Raw genomic sequence first — 26248 nt, forward strand, 5'->3', positions numbered from 1 at the left:
TAAGACTGTTGTGAGGAAATGGGGGGGGGGGTAGATGGTGAGGAGAGAAGAGTGGTAAGGGTCAACCGAAGCAGAGACAGAAGTGATCTTGTCATCGACATATATTCTAGTCTGCTTGGACAGAAAGAAGAAATAAACAAGGAGTTCAGGAAACCTGCCATAGTAAAGTTATCCAAACATTTGCTGGAGCTCTTGTTCTGCAAAACAGAGCCAGTGCCTCTAAGAATTTCTGGACTTGTCTCCAAAACATGGAAGAAGCATCAAGGAAATAGCTGTTTTGGTCCTGATTTTCATAACCATGGAGAAATTGATTCCTGGAGTGGAAATGATGTGGACCTAAAGAACAAGTTGACAATCCATTATAGAATTTGTGATAGAAGAGGAGAGGGAATATAGTCTGATATGCACTTCAAATTTTTGTACAGCATATTTCAAAAAGTTTAGAGAAAGGCTAGAGAGAGATAATTTAAGAATCATTGGACTATCTGAAAGTCATGATAAAAAAAAATCCTAGGTATTATATTTCAAGGAATCATGAAATAAAACTGCCTGAATTACTTAGAACAAGACACAAAGGGGAAATAAAATCTACCAGTCAGCTCCTGAATGAAACCTCAAAATGAAAACTCCTAGGAATGTCATAGACAAAATCCAGAGCCTCTGGGTCAGAGAAAAAAATGCTGCAAGCTGCCAAAATGAAAGTTTACATATGGAGGAGCCACTGTCCAAATCACACAAGATTTTATAGCTACAAAGGAGTGGAGGGGATAGAGTATGATATTCTAAAAGGCAAAATGTACAGGATTTCAAATAGGAATAACTTATATGAGAAAATTGAGTATAATCCTATAGGGGATATCATGACTTTTAGAGAGAACAGTGTGGCAAATACAAATAGAAATGAAGAGGGGCAATTAGGTGGCTCAGTGGATAGGACTTGGTTTTAAATCTGGCCTCTGACATTTCCTAGCTGTATGACTCTAGACAAGTAATTTAATCCCAGTTGCCCAGCTCTTAATGCTCTTCCACCTTGAAACTGATATTTAGTATGAACTCTAAGACAGTAGGTAAAGATTAAAAAAAAAGAAAAGAAAATGAGGTCCATTAAACTATACATAGGCATCTCTGTGGTCTGCATATTGACTTAGAAAACCTCATAGAAATATTATGCTTATTCAGTTTTTGAGTGTTTCTTAATTACAGTTTAATCTGGTTCAAGCTGCATTGTGGAGTGTTGTGGGACCCAAGTGCCTGGTGAATCTTGTGTTTCTTATACCTCTGATTGAGAGGACTTTTAAACTTTCCTGTTGAAAAGGCAAGAGCTTAGTAGAAACTTTGAAATACAAACATAGGAGCAAAGAGAAAAATGTAAATACAAGTGTTTGGTCAGAAAATAGTTCACATGGATTGTGTTGTGCATTCTGAAGGGGGAACAGGGGATGATAAAAAGCATCCTTTAAGAATTATGATTTCAGCAGGGATCAGAGAAGGAGTTAGAATAAGAAGCAGGGCCTAGGAAGGGCACACTGGGGAATAAAAAGGGAAAAATGGAGGAGTAAGGCTTATTTTCTTACATATTAGGTATGATGGTGCAAGCAAAATTCTATTCAAAGGTGTGAGGGGCATTGGTACCATTTGAACATCACATTGAATAGGTGTGGAGCAAAGTGAGTAGAATCAGAACAATTTGTATTATAACAACATTATAAAAATGAACAATTTTGAGAGATGTAAGAACTCCGAACAGTGAAATAACTAACTGTGTTTCCAGACATCCAATGAAAATTTAAAATGTTACCAACGTTTTGGGATAGAGATGATAGATTAGATATTCAGAGACATGCAGTTTTGGACACAGCCAATGTGAACATATGTGTTAACTCAATTGTACATATTTGTTGCAGGAGTTTTGTTTTTTCTTCTTCCTTTTTTCTTTTCTAATATATGAAGGAAGTGGGAGGGAGAGAGGACTAATTTTTGTTAACTGAAAAATTAAAAAAAAAAGAAATTATAGATATAAATTATTATTGTTTAGCTGTTTAAATTGTGTCTCCATTGAAGTTTTCTTGGGAGAGATACTGGAGTGGTTTGCCATTTCCTTCTCCAGCTCATTTGACAGATGAGGAATCTGAGGCAAATAGGGTTGAGAGATATGTTCAGGGTCATACAACAAGTAAGTATCTGAGGTGAGATTTGAATTTGGAGAAATGAGTCTTCCTGACTTCAGGCCCAGTATTCTCTCAACTGTACCACCTAGCTGCCTGTTGTAGATGTAAGAGATATTATCAAAGATAAATTGATTGAAGAGTTGGGAAATGATTGAATGTTTCTGATGGAAGAGTGGCAGAGGTGCTTCTGATTTTCCTTGCTCTTAGTGTCTGGGAATATGATGACACCACTGACAGAAATGAGAAAGCTGAAAAGGAAAATATATTTGTTTTACTCCTCGAAAAAGTATTCTTTGTTTTTTAAGTGGATTTAGTTTGAAGTGATTATGATAGAATAACTAAAGGAAATATCTACTGAGAAGCTGGAAATGGAGGAGTGGGAGTATGGAGGAGAAAACAGGACTGGAGATGAAGATTTGGGAGTTCATTTCATAGAAGTGAATTAATTTGAGACGATGTGGGAGATTTTCAAAGAGGAGTACATTAATAAGGAAGAACAGGATACTAAGGATTTGGACCTTGGACATATTCATGGGTTGAATGAGGAAAAGGAATTGCTGAAGGAGACATAAGACATAGTCTGAGAGGTAAGATAATTAGGATTTTGTGGCATTAAGGGAAGTCAAAGAAAAATTCACGTGGCCAATAGTGGGACATGTCCATGGGACAAACCCTCAGGGGTATGTGCCTATAGAATCTATTTCTCATAGCCCAAGAAATAGTCTAAATTGGGTTTATATCTTTTAAATGTTACTAGAAATTCTTCAGTGTAATGAATGGTGATATGGTGACATCTGCTGGTAGACAGGGTGATGAATTTATCTTTAGCTCATATTTCTTGATAGTGCTATTTCTTTGAGTGCCATGAGTTTGCCTTACCAATAATTTTAATGGATTTCAAATTTTCTCTTGGAAAATAGAAACTATTTCAATAGAAACCATATATATAAACATGCATATGTAGTTTCAGGAGCTCAATTTTTCAAAATGACACTAATTGAATACTGGTAACTCACTTTCTATTGTTTTTCTTTCTCATCTTAATAATTCAGATTTAGTGATTTCTTTTCATATTAAATAGGTTTTGATGATTAAATAAACCTTATTGTACTAAAATTTGATTCCTTTATATTTAGGTTTCGAATTTTTTCAGGTACTGAGGAGAAGGATCCTAGAATTGCTAAATTTTACAGCTAAAAGACACTTTCCCCTATCAAAGCTGCCCCCTTCAGTGTTTCAGGCTCAGTCTGTTGGTCAGTAAATATTTATTAAGTATTTACTATGTTTCAGGCACTATATTAATTGCCAGAGATACAAAGAAAGGCAATGGAAAGATTAGAAAGATAGAAAGAGTGGGAGAAGAAAAGATTTAGGAGGAAGGAAAGTTTATTGCCTGCATTCCACAAGGCATTGTGGAAGGACTGAATGGAGTTTGAGTGAAACTTTAGAAAAAAGGGAAATATGAAATGTTAAAAGATTATGATCACATAAAGGAATTTCAGCATTCATGAAGAAATTAACACTTGTGAATGATGGAAAGGTTAAAGATATGTCCATCTCTGTGTATGGCTAAGGTGGAGCTGAGGAGTAAGCATGGGAACTAGACTGGGAAATTATGGTGTTTGAGGGAGTATCAATGTGGAATAGATGGAAATCTCCAAGAATGAAGGCAAGATATGTGAGTAGAGAAAGACTGGAACTCATTTAAGAAAGAAGGAAGATTTTGGCTTGAAGTTGGGAGGTCCTGGATTCAAATGTGACCTCATACACTTTGTACCCGGATAACCCTGGGCAAGTAATTTAACCCCAGTTATCTAGTCTGTACTACTTTTTTTCTTTTTCTTTTTTCATTTATTTATTTGATTTAGAATAGTTTCTCATGGTTACATGATTCATGTTCTTTCCCTCCCCTCCTCCCTCTTGCCCCCCATAACCAACAAGCAATTCCACTGGGTTTTACATGTATTACTGCTCAAAACCTATTTCCATATTATTACTATTTACAATAGAGTGATCATTTAGAGTCTATATCCCCAATCATATCTCCATCGAACCATGTGATCAAACAAATGTTTTTCTTTTGAGTTTCTACTCCCACAGTTCTTCCTCTGGATGTGGATAGCGTTCTTTCTCATAAGTTCCTCAGAATTGTCCTGGGTCACTGCATTGCTGCTAGTAGAGAAGTCCATTACATTCGATTGTACCACAGTGTATCAGTCTCTGTGTACAGTGTTTGCCTGGTTCTGCTCCTCTCACTCTGCATAAGTTCCTGGAGTTCGTTCCAGTCTCCATGGAATTCCTCCACTTTATTATTCCTTTGAGTGCAATAGTATTCCATCACCAACATATAACACAATTTGTTCATCCATCCCCTAATCAATGGATACTTACTCATTTTCCAATTTTTTGCCACCACAAAGAGCTTGGCTATAAATGTTTTTGTACAAGTCTTCTCCCTTATAATCTCTTTGGGTGTATAAACCCAGCAGTGGTATGACTGGATCAAAGGGCAGGCAGTCTTTTAAAGTCCTTTGGGCATAATTTCAAATTGCCTTCCAGAATGGTTAGAACAATTCACAAATCTGCATTAATGTCCCAACTTTGCCACATCTTCTCCAACATTTATTACTTTCCTTTGCTGTCATATTAGCCAGTCTGCTAGACGTGAGGTGATACTCAGAGTTTTGATTTGCATTTCTCTGTAAGAGATTTAGAACACTTTTCATGTGCTTATAGATAGTTTTTATTTCTTTATCTGAAAACTGCCTATTCATGTCCTTTGTGCATTTATCAATTGGGGAATGGTTTGATCTGTACTGCTTTTCTGCCTTAGAACCAAGCCAAAAGGTAAGGGTTTAAAAAAAAACCAAAAACAGAAGAATAAAGAAGGAAGATATGTTGGAGAGGTGGCAAAAACAGCTAGCAGGACCTGGATTGGTTGATTAGATGCTTAATTTGGATAACATAAACCTCAGGGGAGAAAAGGTTGCTCAGAGAAGATTGTAAATGCAGAGTTTAGAAGTGATAATAGGAAAGAAGGAGTATTCTGCTTCCCTGTGACTAATCAGCCAGGAGATATAAGAGAAAGTATAGCTAGTAGTGTAAAGAATATTGAGGGAAGTTGTGTTATCTTGAGGGAGATGTGGACCGTGGTCTCAGTGAGGACCAGAAGATGAAAGAAATGAGACAGAAAGAGGTTTAAGATGAAAGGAAATTGTTTTTTATTGTGGATTAGTCATTCTAGAGGGCACAGTGGAAGGGCCAGGCAGATCTGAAGAGGAATATGGTTGAAGTACTGATATCTTCTGAAAGGAGTTCAAAATCTAATGACATGGCTAAGGTTAAATAACTAGTTAGTGACAGAATTGGTAGTAAACCTTTGATCTCCTGGCCCCCAATCCAGTATTCTTTATTCTTTTCCATTTGCCTTATTTGAAAAATTAGGAAACTCAGGGACATCCATGTTCCCACTTTCAGCTGTGCAGCACATCCTGGCCAAAGACCCTATGATACCAATGCCCTGTCCATAGTCCTTTTCATTTGGTAACCTCATCAGTTCCCATGGATGTGATTGCCATCTTTCTGCAGATGACTCCTAGATCTAAATAGCCCACTCTGTTCTATCTTTTCAACTCTAGTTCTACATCAGCAACTACATATCAGACCTTTCAAAACTGGAGGTTCTGTAGACATTTCAAACTTGATATGTCCAGAACAGAGTTATCTTTTTCCCTCAAAACCATCACTCTTCTAAATTACCCTAATCTGTCTAGGGCACCCACCTCCTTCCTTCCAGTCATACAAGTTTTCAGTCTTAGCAACATCCTCAACTTTCCCCTCCTCCCTCATGTATCTTCTATCTCAACGTTTGTCATATTCATCCCTCTCTCACACAACCACCATCTTAATATGGACCCTCCTCACCTCTAGCCTGCACTGTTGCAACAATTTTCTAATTGTTTTCTCTTTGTTTTCAATCACATCCCACAGTAAATTTGCTAAAGCATAGACCTAACAATATCTCTTTTCCTTAGGAAATTCCAGTGACCCCCTGATATGTATAGAATCAAATATAAACTCTTGACAATTAATTCTCTTCACAACCTAACCCCCAACCATCACAACTTTCTTATGTCTTGTTGTTCAGCCATTTTTGGTGTGTTCAACTCTTTGTGACCCCATTTGGGATTTTCTTGGAAAAGATCCTGGAATATTTCCTTCTTCAGCACATTTACAGATGAAGAAACTGAGACAGACAGGTTAAATGACTTGCCTAGGGTCACATAGCTAGTAAGTGTGTGAGGCCAGATTTGAACTCAGGAAGATTAATTTTCTTAACCCCAGGCTCAGCCCTCTATTCATTGTGACATGTAGCTGCCCCATATGTCTTACTCACCATCATAAACCCTGAAATCCATTTGAACTGACCTCCTTACTGTTTGTTACACTTGATATTCCCATTTCCCAGCTCCATGCCATTACTCCAATTACCCCTACCATGCCTGAAATGTATTCCCTCCTTACTTCTGCCAGTAAGAATTCCTGTTTATTTTGTCTTTGAATCTCAAGAACTTCTGCCTGACACATAGAAGCTTAATAAATACTTGCTGGTTTTTTTTTTTATGTATTAAAGAATATTCCGTCTTGACTAGTCTTAATTCCAGTGCTTGATTTTGGTATCTGGAAAACTATGGCAGTTATGTAGAAGCTCTAGATGGACTTACATTAATTTGGAAAAACTTTGGAGCTTGAGAATAGATTGTATATCAGTCTGGTCCTTGATAGTCCTCCTCTAAGCTGGTATTTGCTTTCTTGTTTGTTACAACCAGTCAGAATCTGTGTTGCTGGTATAGTTGTTGGTAGCTAAGGGTAACTTGTTAGTTTTCTTCACTTTTAAGGATGTGATAGAATCCAAAGAGACTTGGACAGACTAGAATAAGAGACAGAAGTCTATTAAGATGAACTATAATGGGGCTATCTATAATAAGACCCCAGTCAGATAATCAGTTATGAAATGTCAAGGTGGGAGTGGCATGACTAATTATCTTATGGATATTTTCAGGTACCTAAAGATTTTCTGTATTTATAAAGAGGGATTGGATTTATCCTTCTTATCTCCAGGGAGTAGAATACTAGACATTCTGGAGATTATAGAGAGGAAGATTTTGGCCCCACATATAGAAAAACTTGTTAAAAATTGGAGCTGTTCCCAAATGGGAAGATGACAGAAGGTGGTGAGTAGCACATTACTGTAGATTGTCAAGCAGAGGCTGAGTGACTACTTGTCAGAGCTCTAGAAGATTCCTCTGTATTATATATGATGGGATAGTCATAAAAGAGTTAAAATTGGAGTGGTCAGATTTCCATGCTGACTCTGTCATCCAGAGGAGTGGGGCAGTTCCACTCAGTAATTGATGATAGATTTTACTCTCTTGAGGAGCAACTCCTGTGGATGCTAAATTAATAGTATTGCTGTGACTATTACAGCTTCTTGAATATTGCATTGTAACCTTTTGGGAGTTATGTGTGATAAAGACAAACATTTTACAAGTTTCCCATTGTTTATGAAGGTCAGGAGACAAAAAAAAAGAGTCAGCACTTGGAAATTGCCATGTTAGTAGTCAATTAGAGTTCAGTGCAGTTCCCTAAGAAGCTTGCAGAATAAATGTGCTTTTCGTAAAGAGTAAACTGGCCTACATGGCTGACTATATCCTAGAACAAAATACAAAATGGAAGATTTGAGGAAATAGATTTTCTGTCATAAATTCCCGTGTACAAATTTTTGAAATCACTTGATGGCTAAATTTATAAACAAATCTTTATAATAAACCTAAAGGATTGATGTTTTCAAATAGTGTTTCTTAGGTGAACCTTGTCACTGCCTCAGTCCCCCTTTCATTTAATTAAAAATCTTTCTTTTTATTGTTATGAATTTAAAAAACATTAACAAGCATGATCATTTCAGTATACAAAGGAGCATAGAAAACAAGGATAGTGTGATACCCACTAATATATATTATAATGCAGCTTATCTTTTAAAATATATATAACTTTCAGCATGGTGGTTCCAAAACTTCCACAGATGTCTTGCTTATCTGTCTCCCTTTGAACACCCTTTTCTCTTCTCTACATTTTAAAAATGTTTCAAAATATGGTTACACAACTTGAAGTAAGGTACAAGTTAAATTTGATGAGTCTTAAGCTAACACTTAAGCGAAAAATCATTTCTAGATAGGTTGTGTGTTATTGTAGAAGGAATATTGGATTTGCAATTGGAGAATCAAGTTCAAATTTTGACCCTGATGCTTGATTTCTGAGTGATCTCTGGCAAGTTTCTTAGCTTCATTTTTCTGATATGATGGAGTTGAATTAGATGACCTCCAAGTTCCAAATGTAGACTGAGAGGATCATAGATCTAGAAGTTAATATACTGAAGTTGGACAGGTTATTCGTTAAATCAGGATTTAAGAATTAATTGGACATTGATTTGTGACTTTCTGATTATTTAAAAAACAAAGCAAAATGTGTTTTGAAATTCCTCTTTTTTTAAAAATAAGAATGAATCCCAAGTACATTCTATATTAACTAAATATTAGAATGCTCACTGAGTCTAGCTTCCAAAGAAAATGTCCTATTGTTCTCTAAAATGTATAGGGAATCAGTTCTGCTTCTGTAAGCATCCATTTAAGTCTGGTAAATATCCTGTGTTTTTATTACTAGAAAACAATTGAATCAGCAGTAGAATCTCCCTGTAGGGGAATTAGATCTTGAACTTCCCCCCAAACATTTCTTTATTCACAGTAGAATCCAAAAGGGAATTCTATATGAAATTGTGAATCTTCATTTCACACTGTTTGCTAAAAAGATATAATTCTCACATTACTTTCTGAAACTGTCCTACTTACTTGTCTGTGCTTCCTTCTGAGTTTCTTTCTGTTCTCTTCTGGACATTAAAAAATGTTATTATAATACCCTTCTCTTTTTTTGGCATCATTATTGCTAACTCCATCTCCCCTTTCATTCTCTTTTCCTCCATGTAGCTAGGAGAAGGAAGAGAAAGTGAAAACCCCTTGTAACAAATAAAACTTAGAGCAAAATCACTGCAAGCAGTGACCACTTACTCAGCCAACACCTAGTGTGCCCCTCCTCACCTCTGCTTGGAGGTGGTTAATAGTCTTCCTTATAAGGCCTCTCTAGAGACAAGGCTTTGATTGCCAGCTCCTTTGAGGCTGTTGCTTTGATCAGAGTTCTTAAGTCTTTCAAAATTGTTTTTCTTTATGATATTGTTGTCCTTGTATAAAGTGTTCTCCTCGTTATGCTTACTTCACTCACTCTGCTGCATCAATTCATACTACCCAGAAATCTCTTTTGACATTTCTTAGAGTGCAGTTAACATTCCATTATTCTGTTCACATATTAAAGTTTGTTCAGTTATTCTTCATACATTTGAAGAGGCAGTCTAAGGCACCCCTTTGGATTTTATTTCTAATTCCTCTCCCTCCCTAACCCTACTCTTATCTTCTTGTTTTGGATCAGAAAGCTTGTTTTGCTTTTGACTATTCCCTCCCTGGTATTCTCCTCCCTCTTAACCTGCTCCTCCCCAATTTCTGCTTGTTTCCTGGTAGAGTTTCAAGTATTTCTACACCAAAATGTGTATATTCAACTGTCCTTTGTCTGTTTCAGGTAATAGTGATCATCTGATGCCTGCTCCCCTGAACCCTTGTTTTTCGTTAGTCTTTTTTTATACCCCAATTATGAGAAATAGCAAGTTCCATCATCTTCTTCCTTTCTATTTCTTCTTTTGCCCTCCCCTGCCCTACAAACTAGTCCGTCCCAGAACCTCTGTTTTTCTTACCCCACTTCCTCAATGTTCTTTAAAGACAGGATTTTAAAAGTTCAGGGTCTGAAGGGATCCTTGTTCCTTCTCCCCATTAGAGTGTTAGTACTGTGTCATACAATTCTTCCAATTGCTCAAATAGATTTACTTTTCTAGGTTTCTCTGGTCTTTTGTTTGTATTTCAAAGTTCCCTTTCAGCACTGCTCTTTTGTTTAGGAATGCTTGACAGGCCTCTATTCCATTATAAATCCATTTTTCTTCCTATATTATCCTGGGCTTTGTAAGTTTAATTATTCTTTGTTTTAAGTCTATCTCTTGCATTTTGGAATATTGTTTTTCAGGACCTCCCCTGGTTTTTAATAGAAGCTGTCAGATCTTGTGTGATCCTAATTGGAACGCCTTTGTATTTCAGCTGCTTCTGGATGCCTCTGATATTTCCCTTTGAAGGGGAGCTCTGGATTTTGCCTGTGATATTCCTGGGACTTTTCCCTTTGGGATTTCTTTCAGGAGATGATCAGTGTATTTTTTCTTTACTCCGCTCTCTGGTTTCTATTAGCTACTTCATTTATAGTTTCTTGACATACAGTGTTCTAGGCTGTTTACCAAGTCAGTTATTTTTTACATTAGATATCTTAAATTTTCTTCTATATTTTTTACTCTTTGGATTTTGTTTCTTTCCTTCCTTCCTTCCTTCCTTCCTTCCTTCCTTCCTTCCTTCCTTCCTTCCTTCCTTCCTGGGAACCCTGGGTTCTTTTGAAAACCTCCACCTCCTGGAATCAGGGTCCCCTAAATCGTAGAAGTGGAGGGGACTGGATTTTCAGGGTCTTCTTTGGGACCTTCCAGTAGAAACACCAGATCCTGGCCTACTTTGTTCTAAGTTGTCCCATTGCTGTCGCTCCCTGGGGCTCTCTCAGGGGAGCTCTTTGCTTGTGGCAGGCTACTGTGTCCCACCTCCGGTCACTGAGGCACTGACATGGAAGGGGTCTCCCTGACATTTTGTGCAATTCTGAGGTAGAAGATATCATTTACTCTATTCTCCCTTTGGATTTCTTGATCACTATTTAGTCTGGTACAGACTTCAGGGCTTTGCTGGGGAAAGTGTGGGAGAGCCAGGTAGCCTGCTTACTTTTAGGCAACCATCTTAGTAGGATGTCCCTTCTGCAATTTTGTAAATATTCATCAGAATTTCAATCAGTTATCTAAGTTTATTTCTGTTTTCTGCTTATGGCAGAAATGCCAGTTCTAGGATGTCTATAGAAGTTTTATGATGCAAATAGAATGATGAAATATTAATAAAATTCATTAAATATTGAAAAGTTCATGCTTTCTTTAGAATTGGCTCAATCTCTTTAATCTACTGCCAGTTTAGGGGGCAGTTTAGATATATAGTTGTGCTAATAATTGAAAATATTTGTAAATAAACAAAATGACATTTTGCATTAATGAGTCTGTGTGTGAATTTTATTTCTTTACCCTTGGGGCATTTAATTTGCTCTGGACCTTTATGGAGGTCACAGAAACATACCTAGATGAAAATGTTATACCATGATTTGTCATGGTAATTGGCTTTCCTCTGGGCATTTTCTCTGATTGTCTCTCATTCCTGGAATCTTCTTCCTGCTCATATCTGCCTACTGACTTTCCTATAAATTCCACTAAAATCTAATCTTATGTTTGAAGCTTTTCCCAACCTCTCTTAATTCTGGTGCCTTCTCCTGATTAATTCCTATAGATAGCTTGGTGCTTTTAAAAAATACTTGTTATGTTATCTCCCTCATTAAATCGTGAATTTTTTAAAACCCTCACCTTCTATCTTAGAATCAATACTGTGTAATGATTCCAAGGCAGAAGAGAGGTAAGGGCTAGGCAATGGGAGTTAGTGATTTGCTCAGGTCACACAGCTAGCTAGTGTCTGAGGTTACATTTGAACTCTGGACCTTCCATCTGTAGGGCTGACTCAATCCACTGTACCAACTACCTGCCCCTGGATTGTGAACTTCTTGAGGGCAAGGACTAGTTTTTATCTCTGTATCCCCAGCACTTTGCATAATGCTTGTCACATAGTGGAAACTTAATAAATATTTATTAAGTGACTACATGTTTTGTGCAGCAATTTCTATTCCTTTTGGATGAAAGACAAGTTGTAAATTGGTTGTCCATTCAGATTTCTGGTTGTTTCTGTGTTTGATACACATAAATATTAAAATATTCTTCATCATTTTGTAATTTATTATGCAGTTTACACAATTTAATTGAAAAATGTTTTGCAGTATAGCCCTAATAATAGATTATATGCTAGTTATCTGAGGTCCTAGATTTGGAGACTAGATTTGGAGAGATGTACCACCAGGTTGCCTGTGCTGTGATGAATTTCTAGAGACTGATTTAAGATTAGGAGATTTTTGTGCCCTGGGTGGGTAGAGGCAGGACTCACTAGCATGAAATCACAGTTTCTTCAAGTATTAAAAGTATGAGGGGGGAGAACCCTAAAATATGGAATGGCATTGAATAACTCCAATAATTCTGTAATTGAACTGTTTCTGTACATTTGTACTAGGAAATGCTGTCCAATCATGAGATTTTTTTTCACTCTTAAAAGTTTTTTTATTCTTTTGCATCATCCTAACAAATAATTTACTGATTTCTCCATCCACTTATACTGGCAAAGCAGCTTACAAACGATCATTTTCTGCCTTTTTACAATACTTCCCAGATGTCTTTCCATCTCTAAATATATGATCCTTTGAAATAGAGTTATAGTGGCATGGGGCATTTCATCCACCATCATAAATATCATTCTTTTACCTTACTCTTTTTGCGTACCTTAGTAGACAAGCTCTGTGAGTTGCTTAGATAGGGAAAAAAATATCACCTGGTGGCTAGACTTGTAGAGCCTTTATGAGGTTTAGTTAGGCTTTTTTTTGAGGGTAAACAATCTATGATTTCCACTTGAGCTTTGCTGTCATATTTGATTACAGAAGATCACCATCTTAAGGTTTAACTTTTTGTCTTTATTCTATTAAATTCTCCGCAGTGCCTTACATTGAGTAGCTCTGAAAGGCAAAACATATATGGAGTATAATTAGGAAAAGAGGGGTCAAAGGGAAGTTTTGTGGAAAATTTGGGTTTATCCCACTAATAATAGAAGTTTAATTTACATATAAAGCTTGGTAATCTCTTAAATTATTTATATTGCCAGCATGACAGAATGCCAAGGCCATTCCATACAGAAGATTGAATTAATTTCCCTGCTGGTCTTTTTCACTATCACTATCAAAGGATTAAAGGGATTTTCATTTGTAGCTTTGGAAACACTCCTTTATCCCTTTCTCTTCCTCTTGCCACTACTCCACTGGCCCTTACTACTTATGGCTCGCCTGGACTTTGGCAATAGCTTCCTAATAGGCTTTCTGACCTGTACTCTCCCCCTTCCAATGTCTTTTATATTATTGTCTTCCCCTCAAACTCTTTTCTCTTCCATACTAATATTTCTTTTATTTTTTAAACATTATTTTATTTGGTCATTTCCAAACATTATTCATTGGAAACAAAGATCATTTTCTCCACCCCCCACCCCCCCAGCCGACACACGATTCTACTGGGTATCACATGTGTTCTTGATTCGAACCCATTTCCATGTTGTTGGTATCTGCATTAGAGTGTTCATTTAGAGTCTCTCCTCAGTCATACCCCCTCCACCCCTGTGGAAAAGCAGTTGCTTTTCATCGGTGTCATACTACTATTTCTATGGAGAATAACACTAATTACTTTTAATCTTTGTTACTAGAATCTCAGAATCATCATTACCTCTTCCACTGTTACATAAAAACCAGGATGGGAGGGGGCAGGTTGGTGGCTCAGTGGAATGAGAGCCAAGCCTGGAGACAGGCGATCCTTGATTCAAATTTGACCTCAGACACTTATAGCTGTGTGACCCTGGGCAAGTCACTTAACCCCTCATTGCCTAGCCCTTAGAACCAATACATGGTATTGATTCTAAGACATAAGGTAAGGGTTTAAAAAACAACAATAACAAACAGTGGGTCCTGAGCCGTTTCAGTAACTTTATTTAGGTTTTAGTTACATCAGAAGGACAGAATGAAATTTTACAGAGGGCAGAAGAGGAAGGTCAAGATTTACACCTCACAGAATAGCAGATTTGCATTAGGAAAAATGATAAACTGGTCAATATACACCAGGGCTATAACTGGAATTTGCAGACTCAACATTAGTGGAGCTATACTTAGTCACTTAATGTGCTCAACATAAGTAAATAGAGGTAATAAAATTGAGCCAGAAATTTTTGACACCACTGATAAATTCTGTATTTTCTAGCTAGAAATGTGCCTTGTGATCTCTTAAGGAAATGGTGGCAATAGAGCCAAGCTAGAAAAATTCTTTTATCATAGTAGATGTGTGACCTTGAGTAAATCACTTAGCCTTAATTTCCTTGTCTGTAATATGTGAATAATAATAGCATTTACCTTTCAAATTTGTAGGACCACATTAGATAATGTATTTAAAACACTTTTCAAAATACTTTTAAAACTTAGTAATATTGTTATTTGATTACCCACTTATGTAAATGAAGTATAGTTGGGCAAAATTGCCTTACTTTTGAAAAATGGCTTAAACTATTTGAGAATAAAGGCATTAATTTTTTTTCTAAGTTTTTTTTTTTTAATGAAAGAAGCACCTAGTAGTTTCTTTACTTTGGTGAAATTGTCTCAGAATTTAGTTTTATTGAATGAAAACATATTAAGGGGATTGAACTACTTACCTATGACTTGGTTGGACTTAAAATTAAGACTCTTAGAGAAATGTTTTAGTATTTTTGCTTACTAGTAATGCATGTTTTTACTGCTATGTTCTTTTAAAAAATGTTAGTTATTGATAAAGTTTACTTAAATTTAAGTGAAGCATTTGGTTCCATCTCATGTTATTCTTTTTTAAATTGAAATTTTTTCAATTACATTTAGAAACAATTTTTGACAATAGTTTTCTGACATCTCAAGATTCAGATTCTCAGCCTCTCTCCCTCCCCACCTCCCCAAGGTAGTAAATAGTCTGTTATAGGTTGTACCAGTTACTGCTATGTTCTTCAAGAATTTAAAAAAAAAATGTAGGAAGGAATATGTAATTGAGGATCACCCAGAAGGCATGTAGGGTACTTCAGAGGAGTTTAAGAATCTCTGACCTAGTTCAGCATCCTCATTTTTTAGCTAACCTTTCTGAGTCTCATTTTCTTTAAGTGATTTTTTTTTTCAGTCACACAGCTAGCAGCTAGCCAAAGTTGGGATTTGAACCCAAGCCTTCCTGACTCCACAATTTCCACCGTAGCTGCTGTGTAACACTGCCTTATAGTTATTTGCTTCTTGTTCTTAGTTACCTTGTGAAATAACTAGGTCCTAAATTTCCTAGTTCAGGAATTGATCATCCCTTTGGCAATGATTTTTGCAGCAAATAGGCATGTCTCATAGATAAATGTTAGTAAGGTACAGATAGTATCATTTTAGTTTGATAAATGAAAATATTTTATATTAAGTAGTTGTGAGGTTAAATAATTTAAATTTCTTATTATGAATTGAATAATTAATTTTTAATATGTACCACGTGCTTCTGTCATGTACAATCTTTAAATGACCTTGTTTGGATCCTCTTCTGAGTTTTTTGATTTCTTTTGCATACTTTATTTTAAAATAATAATGTACTTTCTTTTGATTTGTAAAATTAGAAGCCTCTCACAACAAATAAAAACAATTCAGCACATTGGTTCTGTCTGAAAATGTATTTTTCATTCTCTAGAGGATAAAACAATATTCCTAACTTTCTAATTCTTCTCTGTTCCCCCCAACTCCCTTTCTCTTTTTTCTTTTTTTTTAAACAGTTAACAAGCACAAGCCATGGATTGAAACGACATATCATGGTATAGTCACAGAAAATGACAACACAGTGCTTTTGGATCCTCCTTTGATTGCTCTGGATAAAGATGCACCCCTACATTATGCAGGTACAAAAGTGAATTTTGTTTTGTTTTAAAGATTTTAATTGATAGATGATTGGAATGACCTGTTGTTTTGTATCATTATCACTAATATTGGGACCTTTTCTGAAAACATTTTGCCAGTAATTTTTGACTTCTGGCTTTAGGTGCCAGATTTTTTTTTTCTTTTTCATTTTAGTATCCTGCTATCTGAACAAAAAGATATTCTTTTTGATAGATTTTCCTTGATTGTGATTTCCAGTAAATTTGTTCCTGCTCTGGATGTGCCCGTTTTCATGACTACCAGTCATGTTTTTTTTTTTAAACTACACAAAATTCAAATAGCTGGGGGAAAAAGATTTGGGCAAATGAAGCATTTCATTTTGTCTTAAGTTTTTGTTCTCTTCTTTACTATTTTGTTTCTTCATGGGCATATAGTGATTTTGTGGAGACACTAAATGCTCTTGTAGCTGCTTTGTGCTTTTTTTTTTAGAATATAATCTCATCAAGATTTAGAAGTTTTAAAACTCAGGCTGTTCCCATTTTTGTTTAGTTATTTGGAAAGGAATGAAGAAACAGACTTTTCCCCTTTGTGTTCTGATGTTAATTGTGCAGGGCTTTTCTCTGAACAGATGGGAAAATATAATGGTTGATTGTATCATCAGATTTTGAATTTGATATTTTGAAATTTTTTAAAAAATATTTTTATTGGGCTTTTGGACATTTAAAATACAACAATTCTTATTTTAAAACTCACCATAGATAATTTACTACTTCATATGGTCTTGGGTATAAGATGGCATACATTAATTTTCCAATAATTAGATATGTTTGTCTTTGACTAACGTGTCAAATCAAATTTTCAGAAAAGTATCTTGGAAATTAGCTTGCACTATTCAGAATCAGTGGGGAAGTCAATCAGAACCTTCCATCATTTTTTGCTGGATGTGCTAGGATATAGGAGTTGGATATGGAGAGTGAAAAAAATAATTGAATTAGATGAATAATAGAATACTGTTATGTTACTGTGTAAATAAATCAGTTTTATGAAATTGCTTTTCTAAGAAATTGTTTACAGATCTTCTTTAGATTTAAAATTATTGGGGGCAGCTGGGTTGCTCAGTGGATTGAGAGTCAGGCCTAGAGAGAGGAGGTCCTGGGTTCAAATCTGGCCTCAGACACTTCCCAGCTGTGTGACTCTGGGCAAGTCACTTGACCCCCATTACCTAGCCCTTACCACTCTTCTGCCTTGGAGCCAATACACAATATTAACTCTTAAGACAGAAAGTAAGGGTTTAAAAAAAAAGATTTAAAATTATTTTTAACATGCCATACTCATTCCCTCTGTGCACGTTAAACATTTAGACTAAATGTTATGTATGTTTGTCTTTGTGGCAAACTTTAAAATAAAGTCTCTATGTGTTTAGTGTTCATTGTTGATTAAATTATTGTAATACAGGTGTTGCTTGCATTTATTATTAGATATAGATGTAACTGACATATAGTGCTAAAATGAATGATCCCCAGAAATCTAAGGAACTGTTTGTTGATACCTACCATATGGGGAATAAATTAATAACATCAAACCCTTCCCCTTCCTTGCATTGTTTGTTCCTAGAACCCTACTGACACCATGGAAATAGTGGAAAGAACTTTGGCCCTGGAGTCAGAGGACAACCAAGTTTAAAATTCCAGCTAAGCTATTTAACATTTGGGTTTTATTTTATTGCTGTTTAATCTCAGTAGATTAGATGATCTCTAAGATTCCTTCTATTCCTAAATTAGGAATTGTTCCCAAAGCTAAAAGAATTCTAAATTTTCCTCCTAAACACAAAATTATATACTATGTATTACTTGTAGCAAAATGAAAAAGACAGAAATAAAAAGCTTTCATGATCAAGATATTAGGTTCATTATTTTCCCAGTTTAAAAAAAATTGCAATAAAAAGACCCAGTGAGTTAATTCCAGAAAACTATCTTTTCCTATCTCCTCTATTTTACTTTAATATATACACAGTAAAAAAAAATATATATATCATTTTTCTAATAGTAAATTAAAGGAAACAAAGGATCGTTTCCTAAGTAGCCATTTTGAAAATGGCCATGCCAAAACGTCATACTATAGTTTAAGAAAATGGAGTTCATAATCATTATGGTTTTGTTTGGGTTTGGGGAAGAGAGGTAGTGATGAGTGGGATGGAATAAAGTTTGAGGAACAAGCTTTCATCAGTGAAACAATATCCTTTTTTCCCCTTATCAAATTAAATTTGTTTGGTTGTAATAGAACTTAAGGTTTATGTCACAAAGAGCAACTTTAACTTGGTACTGGTAATGCTACTTGTAAAGTTTTGTTGATTTTAGGCAGTCCTGTCACTTTGCTGAAAAGTGAATACAGAATGGAACTTTTATAATGTCCATATTTATCAAAGCAGTTATTTGATAGCATCTGCTGAGCTGAAAAGTAATCAATTCCTTGCCCATCTATTTGCTTGGCATTAATTGCTTCTGTAGTCCCCTACAACAATTTAGAGCATCATGTCCAAGTAGTTATTTCAGTGGGTTATCAAGGTGAGGCAAATGAGGATCTACAGCCTGACCAAATTGTGTCATCAGGTCTAATTCCACATTATAACAGCTTATTCCTTTCAGTATTGCAGTTGATAATGCCATCATGAAGGATTTATTTCAACAGATATTTAATATGTTCCAAGTACTATGTTAGTGATAGGAGATACAGAGGCAAAAATGAATCCATGAAAAGGTTTCTTGAAAAAATCAAAATGATTTATTGTAGATATAGTTTGTTATAACATGAATAGCAGTCTAGTCATTTTTTTTTCATAAACTAAATACTTACCATGAGCATTGAGCAGTACAGTGTTAATTATCAAAGCATCTTGGGGCAAAACCAAGAGAAATGAACTTTATTGGTCCTTTTATAAGTAGAATATAACAGACTTTTTATAACAAATTATTCTTCCTCTCACCCTGCTACCTCCTTTTTTTATTCTCCTAAAAGCAAAGAATAATGATGTTGATTGTCCAGTAGCATTAGTTGGTGTGGGTGGTTAAGTGTGAGAAGCTTAGTAGGATGTTGGTTAAAATTTGGTCATAGTAACAAAGAGCTTTTAGTTTCAGTTAGCTTATTGCCTTTTGTTAAGAAACTTCTCTTGGCTGAAGATTGGCATTCTCCTTCCTTGTGCTGAATTAGAAGCTCAGCTTTTAGTAAAGTCTTGTAGATCTCAATCCCCACAACTTCTTTATTTTTAAAAAATGATAGTGAATTAAAATGTAAACTAAATATGTGGAGCAGATTGACAGTTGTGTTAAATAGCTGTCCTTTTATGGCTACTTGGTTACCTGGCAAGTGTTGGTGCTCTGGCAAACAAACCGGTCAGGTGAGGTGACATGGCTTCCTGTATAGCCACTGTTTTTATTACAGAAAAATCACATTAAAATAGTAAGTTGTTTTATGCTTCATTATAAAGAAATGCTCATGGACAGAGAGATTCACAGGGAAATGTGGGTGATACTGAAAAACAGAAGAAAATACATAATTGTTTTTTTAAAAAGTAACAAATGAATCTTAAGCTTTGAAGTGTCACTCCAGAAACCTATCAAAATACTAGCCTTTATGGGCAAGGAAGTAACAAATAAAAATGACTTGTAGATTCTATGAGGGGTACATGCTAAGGCACAAGCACTGTTAGTGTTCTATGTCCCATATGGTTTAAATCAGAATAAACATCTTAGTGAGTTTGTTAAAAGGCTTTTGTTTTTTCTCTCTTGGCCATTAGGCAGTATTTAGGTTCTGCCCTTCTTTCTCTTTGTATTCCAGGTTGAGTATTTGACAGTTTTTCAGAATCTCTTAATGGTTTGTGCTGTAAAATACAGGCAAAAACATAGGAAACTTTATTAGATTCAGACTTGAAATAAATTAGAAACTTCTTAATTCCTGGTTTTTTCTTCTGTGTATCATTTTTATTTTTCCTTTTGATTTGTATAATTCATAGGTACCAAAAGGTGATGGATGATGCCATTGACATACTCTAGATATCTAGATATCTTGAATCTAACATTGAAGGCATGTATGTGATGTACTGGTCAGCTAAATTGCAGTCTGAAATAAACTTAGGTCCATAAACCACTCTGGAGATGTTAAATTATCTAATATTTGACTGAATAGTTCTTCAGACCAACAAGTTATTTTGCATAGTGGGCTAATCCTTGACTTAGAAAGACCTCAAGTTTAGATCCTGAGTCTAGCAAGCCACCTGACTTCTCCTCAGTGCCCCTGAACAACTAGTGAAGACTATACATTGTACAGTTTCAATGATAGAGGGAGGGGGCGGAGTCAAGATGGCGGCCTAGAAGGAGCAGAAGTTCAGACCTCTGAATACCCTTCCTAACCAATCACAAACTGAATGCTCCTAGGAGACTGAAAAACTTAACAACAAGACAGAGCCAAGGAACCCTCCTGCTGGACTTAATTCAAAAGGTATGCCCCCTGAAAAGCCGGAGTCTGAGAACATTCGGGTTTAAGGGGAAGACAGAAGGAAGGTCCCAGGACCCATCCCCCCTCCCATCCAAAGTGCTGAGACTCCAGCAGCAGCAGGAACTCCTGAGCGGACAAAGGTGATGGGCTGGAGGGTGTACCTTATGAGCAGGGCTGTGCCAAGTTCAGGCCGTCCAACACAGACCGGGGGGGGGGGGGGGGGGGAGGGCGGGGAGAAGGAGCTAGAGAGAGAGCATAGACCTGGCAACCTGGCCAGAGCTGTGGAGATCCTCCATATTTGCTCCAGCCTTCCAGGAAGTTTTGGATTCAGAGCACACCCAGCCCAACCCAGCTGAACTTAATCCCATCAAAAGTCTTCAGAACTCAGGGAAGCCCAGGCTACAACACCCCTCCCTCAGGGGCTGCACCGAGAGATCCTCTGTCAAAGCTCCAAAAGGGGAGATTGACAGAAGTCCCCAAAACCAAAAAAATTAGAGGAGCAAGAGCACAGACAAATACAGGGAGCAAAGAAGGGGTAAATATGAGCAAACAACAGAAAAAGAAGAAAGAAATTGCAATAGACAGCTTTTATTCAGCAAACGATAAATCAGAAGTCCAAGCGAATTGGATACAGGCTTTGGAAGAACTCAAAATGCAATTCAAAATGCAATTAAGAGAGGATGAAGACAATTGAGAAAAGAACTTAAAAACTAAGATAAGTCATCTGGAAACAGAGGCACTTGAACTAAAACGAGAAAGTAGTGTCTTGAAAGCCAAAATCAACCAGCTGGAAAATGAGGCAAAGGAGATGAAAGATGAGGTAAAGAGGATGAATGATGACCTCCAAAGAAAATCAGACCAGAAGGAGAAGGATGACCAAAAAGCCAGGGATGAAATCCAGTCTTTAAGAACCAGAATACAACAACTAGAATTCAGTGACCTCACAAGGTAGCAGGATACTATAAAACAAAACCAAAAGAATGAAAAAATTGAGGAAAACATGAAGCATCTCATTCACAAAACAGAGGATTTAGAAAATCGTTCAAGGAGAGACAATTTAAGAATCATTGGTCTTACCAGAAGACCATGACAAAAGAAAAATCCTGGACATTGTAAACCTCAAATTTCCTTAGACTTATAAATGTTGGAAATTTCACCATTGGGATATTTCATACTTGGAAAATTTCTTACTGATAGTCTATTGGAATGGGAACTCCATTGGCATGGGAGGTTCCTTCTCTTCCCTTCTTAAGATTACTTTAGGACAGAAACCCTTTGCTGAACAATGGAAAGGACTTTGACCTATGCTTAAGCATAGAACAGGAATTTCTTTGAGTCTTGATTGATTTTAGAATTGATACAATGGAGATACTCCACCCTATTCAGTCCTAATAGGATTGAGTAAGGGCTGCAGCCTAGATCAAAATTTAATTATTCCAATCTCTACCATACTCAAGTTAACAGAATTTAGAAAGGGCTGTAGCAAAGGAGTATAGATTTAATCATTTGAAAATATGACCTTCAACAGACATGTGCAAAAGCCAGAAACCTCTGGGTGGTCCTGGGTTAAGCGAGAGCCTCCATTGACAGGGAAATTGATGAAGAGTGATTGGTAGATGTGAGGACTGAGGGGAGGCAACTTGGATGGTGTCCTTAAAGATAGGAGGGTCTGGAGACTGGAGGGTTGAGTTTTTGGTCGGTGTGGTTCCTGGGCTCTGAGGAAGCTTGCTCTGAAGGAAGCTGAAGGTGGGGGCCTCTGAGACTGTTTCTCCATTTTGGTCACGTGAGTAATAGGGACTGATCTCTTTTCTTTGCCCCAGCTATCTAAGGGCTTGGGCCTTTTGGCCCAGCCTAAACAGAAGGGGTATTTAAGCCCTATTCCCTTCTCTCCCCTTCCTCTCTCTATATATATCTCTAATTCCTTTCTTGCTCCTATTGTAATTAAACTCCAAAAAAGGCTGACGGCTGACTTGAGTTTTTCAATTAGGAATTACATAGCTGATTCCTTGGCGACCTTAAATTAATATATATCAGTCTTTTAAAGTGATTCCCTTGTTACAACATAATCTACAGGAAATCATTCAAGAAAACTGTCCTGATATTCTAGAACAAGAGGGAAAAGTGGAGATTGAAAGAATCCACAGGTCACCTCCTGTATTTAATCCCCAACTGACAACACCCCAGGAATGTTATAGCCAAATTCAAAAACTATCAGACCAAAGAAAAGATATTACAAGCTGCCAAGAAGAAGCCATTCAGATACCACAGAAACACAGTGAAGATAATGCAGGATCTGGCTGCATCCACACTGAAGGACCGAAAGGCATGGAATATGATATTCCGGAAAGCAAGGGAACTAGGTCTACAATCAATGATGGAGGGAACATCCATACCAAGAGCTTTTCAATCAACAGATACTTAGTAAATGCCTGCTGTGTGCCAGGCACTGTGCTAGACATTGGGGATATAGATACAAAGAATGAAAAAAATCTGTCCTCATAAGGAGCTTGCATTCTAATTAAGGAGACAGCAAGTACATATAAAAATATGTACAGAATAAATATAAAGTGTATAAATAAAATAGATACAAAGTAGATGAGTTTAAATACCAGATAATCTGGGAGGAAGGGCACTGGTAATTGTGGAGCTCAAGAAAGGCTTCCTGCAGAAGATAGGCTTGAGTTCCTTAAAGGAAGGAAAGGGTTCCATGAAGCAGAGGGAAGGAAGGCGTGTATTCTAGGTAAATGGGATGTTCCATACAAAGGCACAGAGGTCTGGGAGGTGGCCAGTGTAGTGGATTGCAGCTGCTAGGAGTAGGAATAATGTCTAATGTCACAGGAGATATATTCGCGCTGGGTTGTGTGTGGTTTTTAAAGCTAACCAGTGGTTTCTCATTTCTTCTAGAAGCAGGAGAAAGCCACTGGAGTTGACTAAGAAGGATAGTGACAAGGTTAGATTTGCACTTAAGGAAGAATGCCTTTGGCAGCATCAGTGTGCAGGATAGATGGATGGGAGGGGCTTGAGTCAGGGAGACCAATTAGGAGGCTGTTACTATAAACTCAGCAAGAGGAGGTGAAGGCTCGAATCCAGATGGGAGCCAGTGAAGTGGAGAGAAGGGGATCGAGAAGAGAGTGTTGTGATGGTAGAAAGGGCAAGTTTGGAAATTAATTGGATGGATATGTGGGATGAGAGACATTGAAGAGTTCAGGAGAATGCCAAGGTAACAACCCTAGGAGACTGGGATTGTGGTGCCTTGGATGAAACAGGAAAGTCTGGAAGAGAGGAGAGGGGTTAGCAGTAAAGATGAGTTCAATTTGGAGGGTAATGAGTTTAATAAGATGTCTGAAGGATAATCAGTGATAAAAGACTGAAACTTAGGTGGTGGAGGGGTGTGTAGCCCATGCATAGAGATGAGAATGAGGCCCATCCTCCCGTCCCCATCTCCCAGGCCAATTCCAATATCAATATTAATAAATACAGTTTTAGGTACTACAGGACAGTACAGAGACACATCAGAATATTTCTGGCCCATAAGTGTATTCGGAAAGAGAAAGCTGGCATATAACCAACATTAGAAAACAGGCTGGTTAGCAAAGACTCCATGGAAGGGTAGGTATGATTCAAATTGAACTTTGAAGGATGAGTGGCATTTGAATAGTTGGAAAGCAAACTGCCACTTGTTAACAACAGATAGTAGTTTATAAGAGAGTATGTTGTTGGCTTGACTGGAGGGGAACTGTTATTTTTTTGGCAAACCTTTAAGAAGCAGTTTGCAATTGGTCTACTATAATAAATCAACAAATGCTTATTAACTTAAAGATTGACTTTATAATTTTAATTTAGTGCCCAGGACTCAAGCTCTGAGCTTATGTGGACTGGATCCATGGACTTGGAAACTAATGCCCCACAAAATCACTTTTTATGGTGGCAGCTGGGTGGCTCAGTGAATTGAGAGCCAGGCCTAGAGATGTGAGGTCTTAGGTTCAAATTTGGCCTCAGACACTTCCCAGCTGTGTGACCCTGGACAAGTCACTTGACCCCCATTGCCTAGCCCTTACCACTCTTCTGCCTTGGAGCCAATACACAGTATTGACTTCAAGACGGAAGGTAAGGGTTTAAAAAAAAAATCACTTTTTATTTAGCTCATGTGACCTTATACCTCTCATCCTCATCTTTGCATAAGTAGCTTAATGAGATCCCTCAAGTTCAACATGAGCACTCAAAGTAACAAAGGTATTTTTTTACTGTCAAGTACAAGATCGCTTTTTCTCTATCTCACAGAAAATGCAAAAGACTTAAAGGACTCCCAGGAGCCCATACACAATATAGATCGTACATAAAATACCCATAGTGGCCTGTAATCAAGCAGTACAATGCTGTTAATGAATCTCACTTTTCCACAGGGACTTAAGAATCCCTTCTGCATCTTTCTACCCCATGGGTTAGACTCTCCATGCAGGAAAACTACTACATAGGCATCCTTCCCACTCTTCCCATTGGACATACACTATCACAATTATTCCCTGAAATAGAATGAGTAATCCACATCCTTTACTCCACCATTCCATGGCTTTAAAAGCTTGCTGCTGCTTTTCCCAGCACAAGCTCAAGAATAATGCTTTTTTGCCTAGAGGCACAGTGCTCAAGAAATTCCTCTTTTCTTGATTGAAGGCTGGATCATAGAATTGTCAAACTTGGTGTTACTAGCAATAAACTAACACTGCCCAGTAAATCTTAATGGTCCACTAGCGAGGAAGCTGGTTTTCAGGATTGCCATTCTCTAGGACCTCTTCTCTTGGACCACTTGGGTAAACCTGTCTGCCCAAAGACAAGTAAGCCATTAAAAGGTCTTTGGAATGGGAAAATTAACTCCCCCCCCCAAAAAAAAATTCCCAGCTAGTAGACCCATTGCACTGTCAAGATTGCTCCATTTAAAAAGGAGGAAGGGAAAAGGATAAAAATGATAGAAGATGGGGTGTTAGTTCTGCCTTATAGGCCACCACCAAGGGCAGCTCTTTTCTGTTCTTCTAAGAGTTTAGAAGGTGAAAGATACCCCTGGGGTCATCTGGTCAAATCCCTTCATTTCATAGTTGAGGAAATACAAGTTCAGAGAAATGAAGTGATTTGCCGATCACATGAGTGACAAAAGCCCAGAACAATGGCATCACAAATGGAATGGTGCAGATAAGGAGCTTCTAAGTTGAATGGGGGTACTGATCTATACCAGAATTTCTTTTACCTCCTTTGCACACAAAGATAATTCCAAAATGTCAAGTCTGCTAAGAATGGTAGCAACAGTGACAAACAGGAGTTAAGAAAGAGAACTGGTTTGGTAGAGAAGATAAAGTTCAGTTTGGACATAGTGAGTTTAACATAGCAGAATAGGTGGTTAAAAACGAGAATTTGAGGTTAGTAGGACCCGAGTTGGCCTCACATACTTCCTAGTTTTGTGACCCTCGCCAAGTCGCTTAACCCTGTTTGCCTAGCCCTTACAATACTTCTGTCTTAGAGTTGATACTAAGAGAGAGGGTAAGGTTGTAAAAAAAGTAGAAAAGGAAAGAAGGAATTTGTATCGGATGAAAGGAGAAGAATGGAGAGGTAGTGATGATTGAAGCTCTGAGATAAAGCATAAGCTGAGTGGAAATGTATAGAAGAAGATTAGATATAGAAGAAGATTAGAGGACCAGGGACTAGGCTTTCAGTCACAAGTGATGTCCAACAAGTATTTATTAAGGGCCTAGTATGTATTACACATTGTGTTAGAG

The 26248-nt window shown here is 37.1% G+C and overlaps 1 protein-coding gene across 4 annotated transcripts in view; it reads left to right on the top strand.

The window, feature by feature from the left end:
• Positions 1-26248, top strand: part of CLSTN1 (calsyntenin 1) — an 83972-nt gene that overhangs the window by 25058 nt on the left and 32666 nt on the right. For all 4 annotated transcript variants that reach the window (XM_003341031.4, XM_056795816.1, XM_056795815.1 and 1 more), the window contains exon 2: positions 15893-16015. In XM_003341031.4, the coding sequence (XP_003341079.3) occupies positions 15893-16015 (123 nt within the window). The remainder of the gene's footprint in view (positions 1-15892; positions 16016-26248) is intronic.

Source organism: Monodelphis domestica, chromosome 4 (genome assembly GCF_027887165.1).
Source record: "Monodelphis domestica isolate mMonDom1 chromosome 4, mMonDom1.pri, whole genome shotgun sequence".
In the NCBI taxonomy this organism is placed as follows: Eukaryota; Metazoa; Chordata; class Mammalia; order Didelphimorphia; family Didelphidae; genus Monodelphis; species Monodelphis domestica.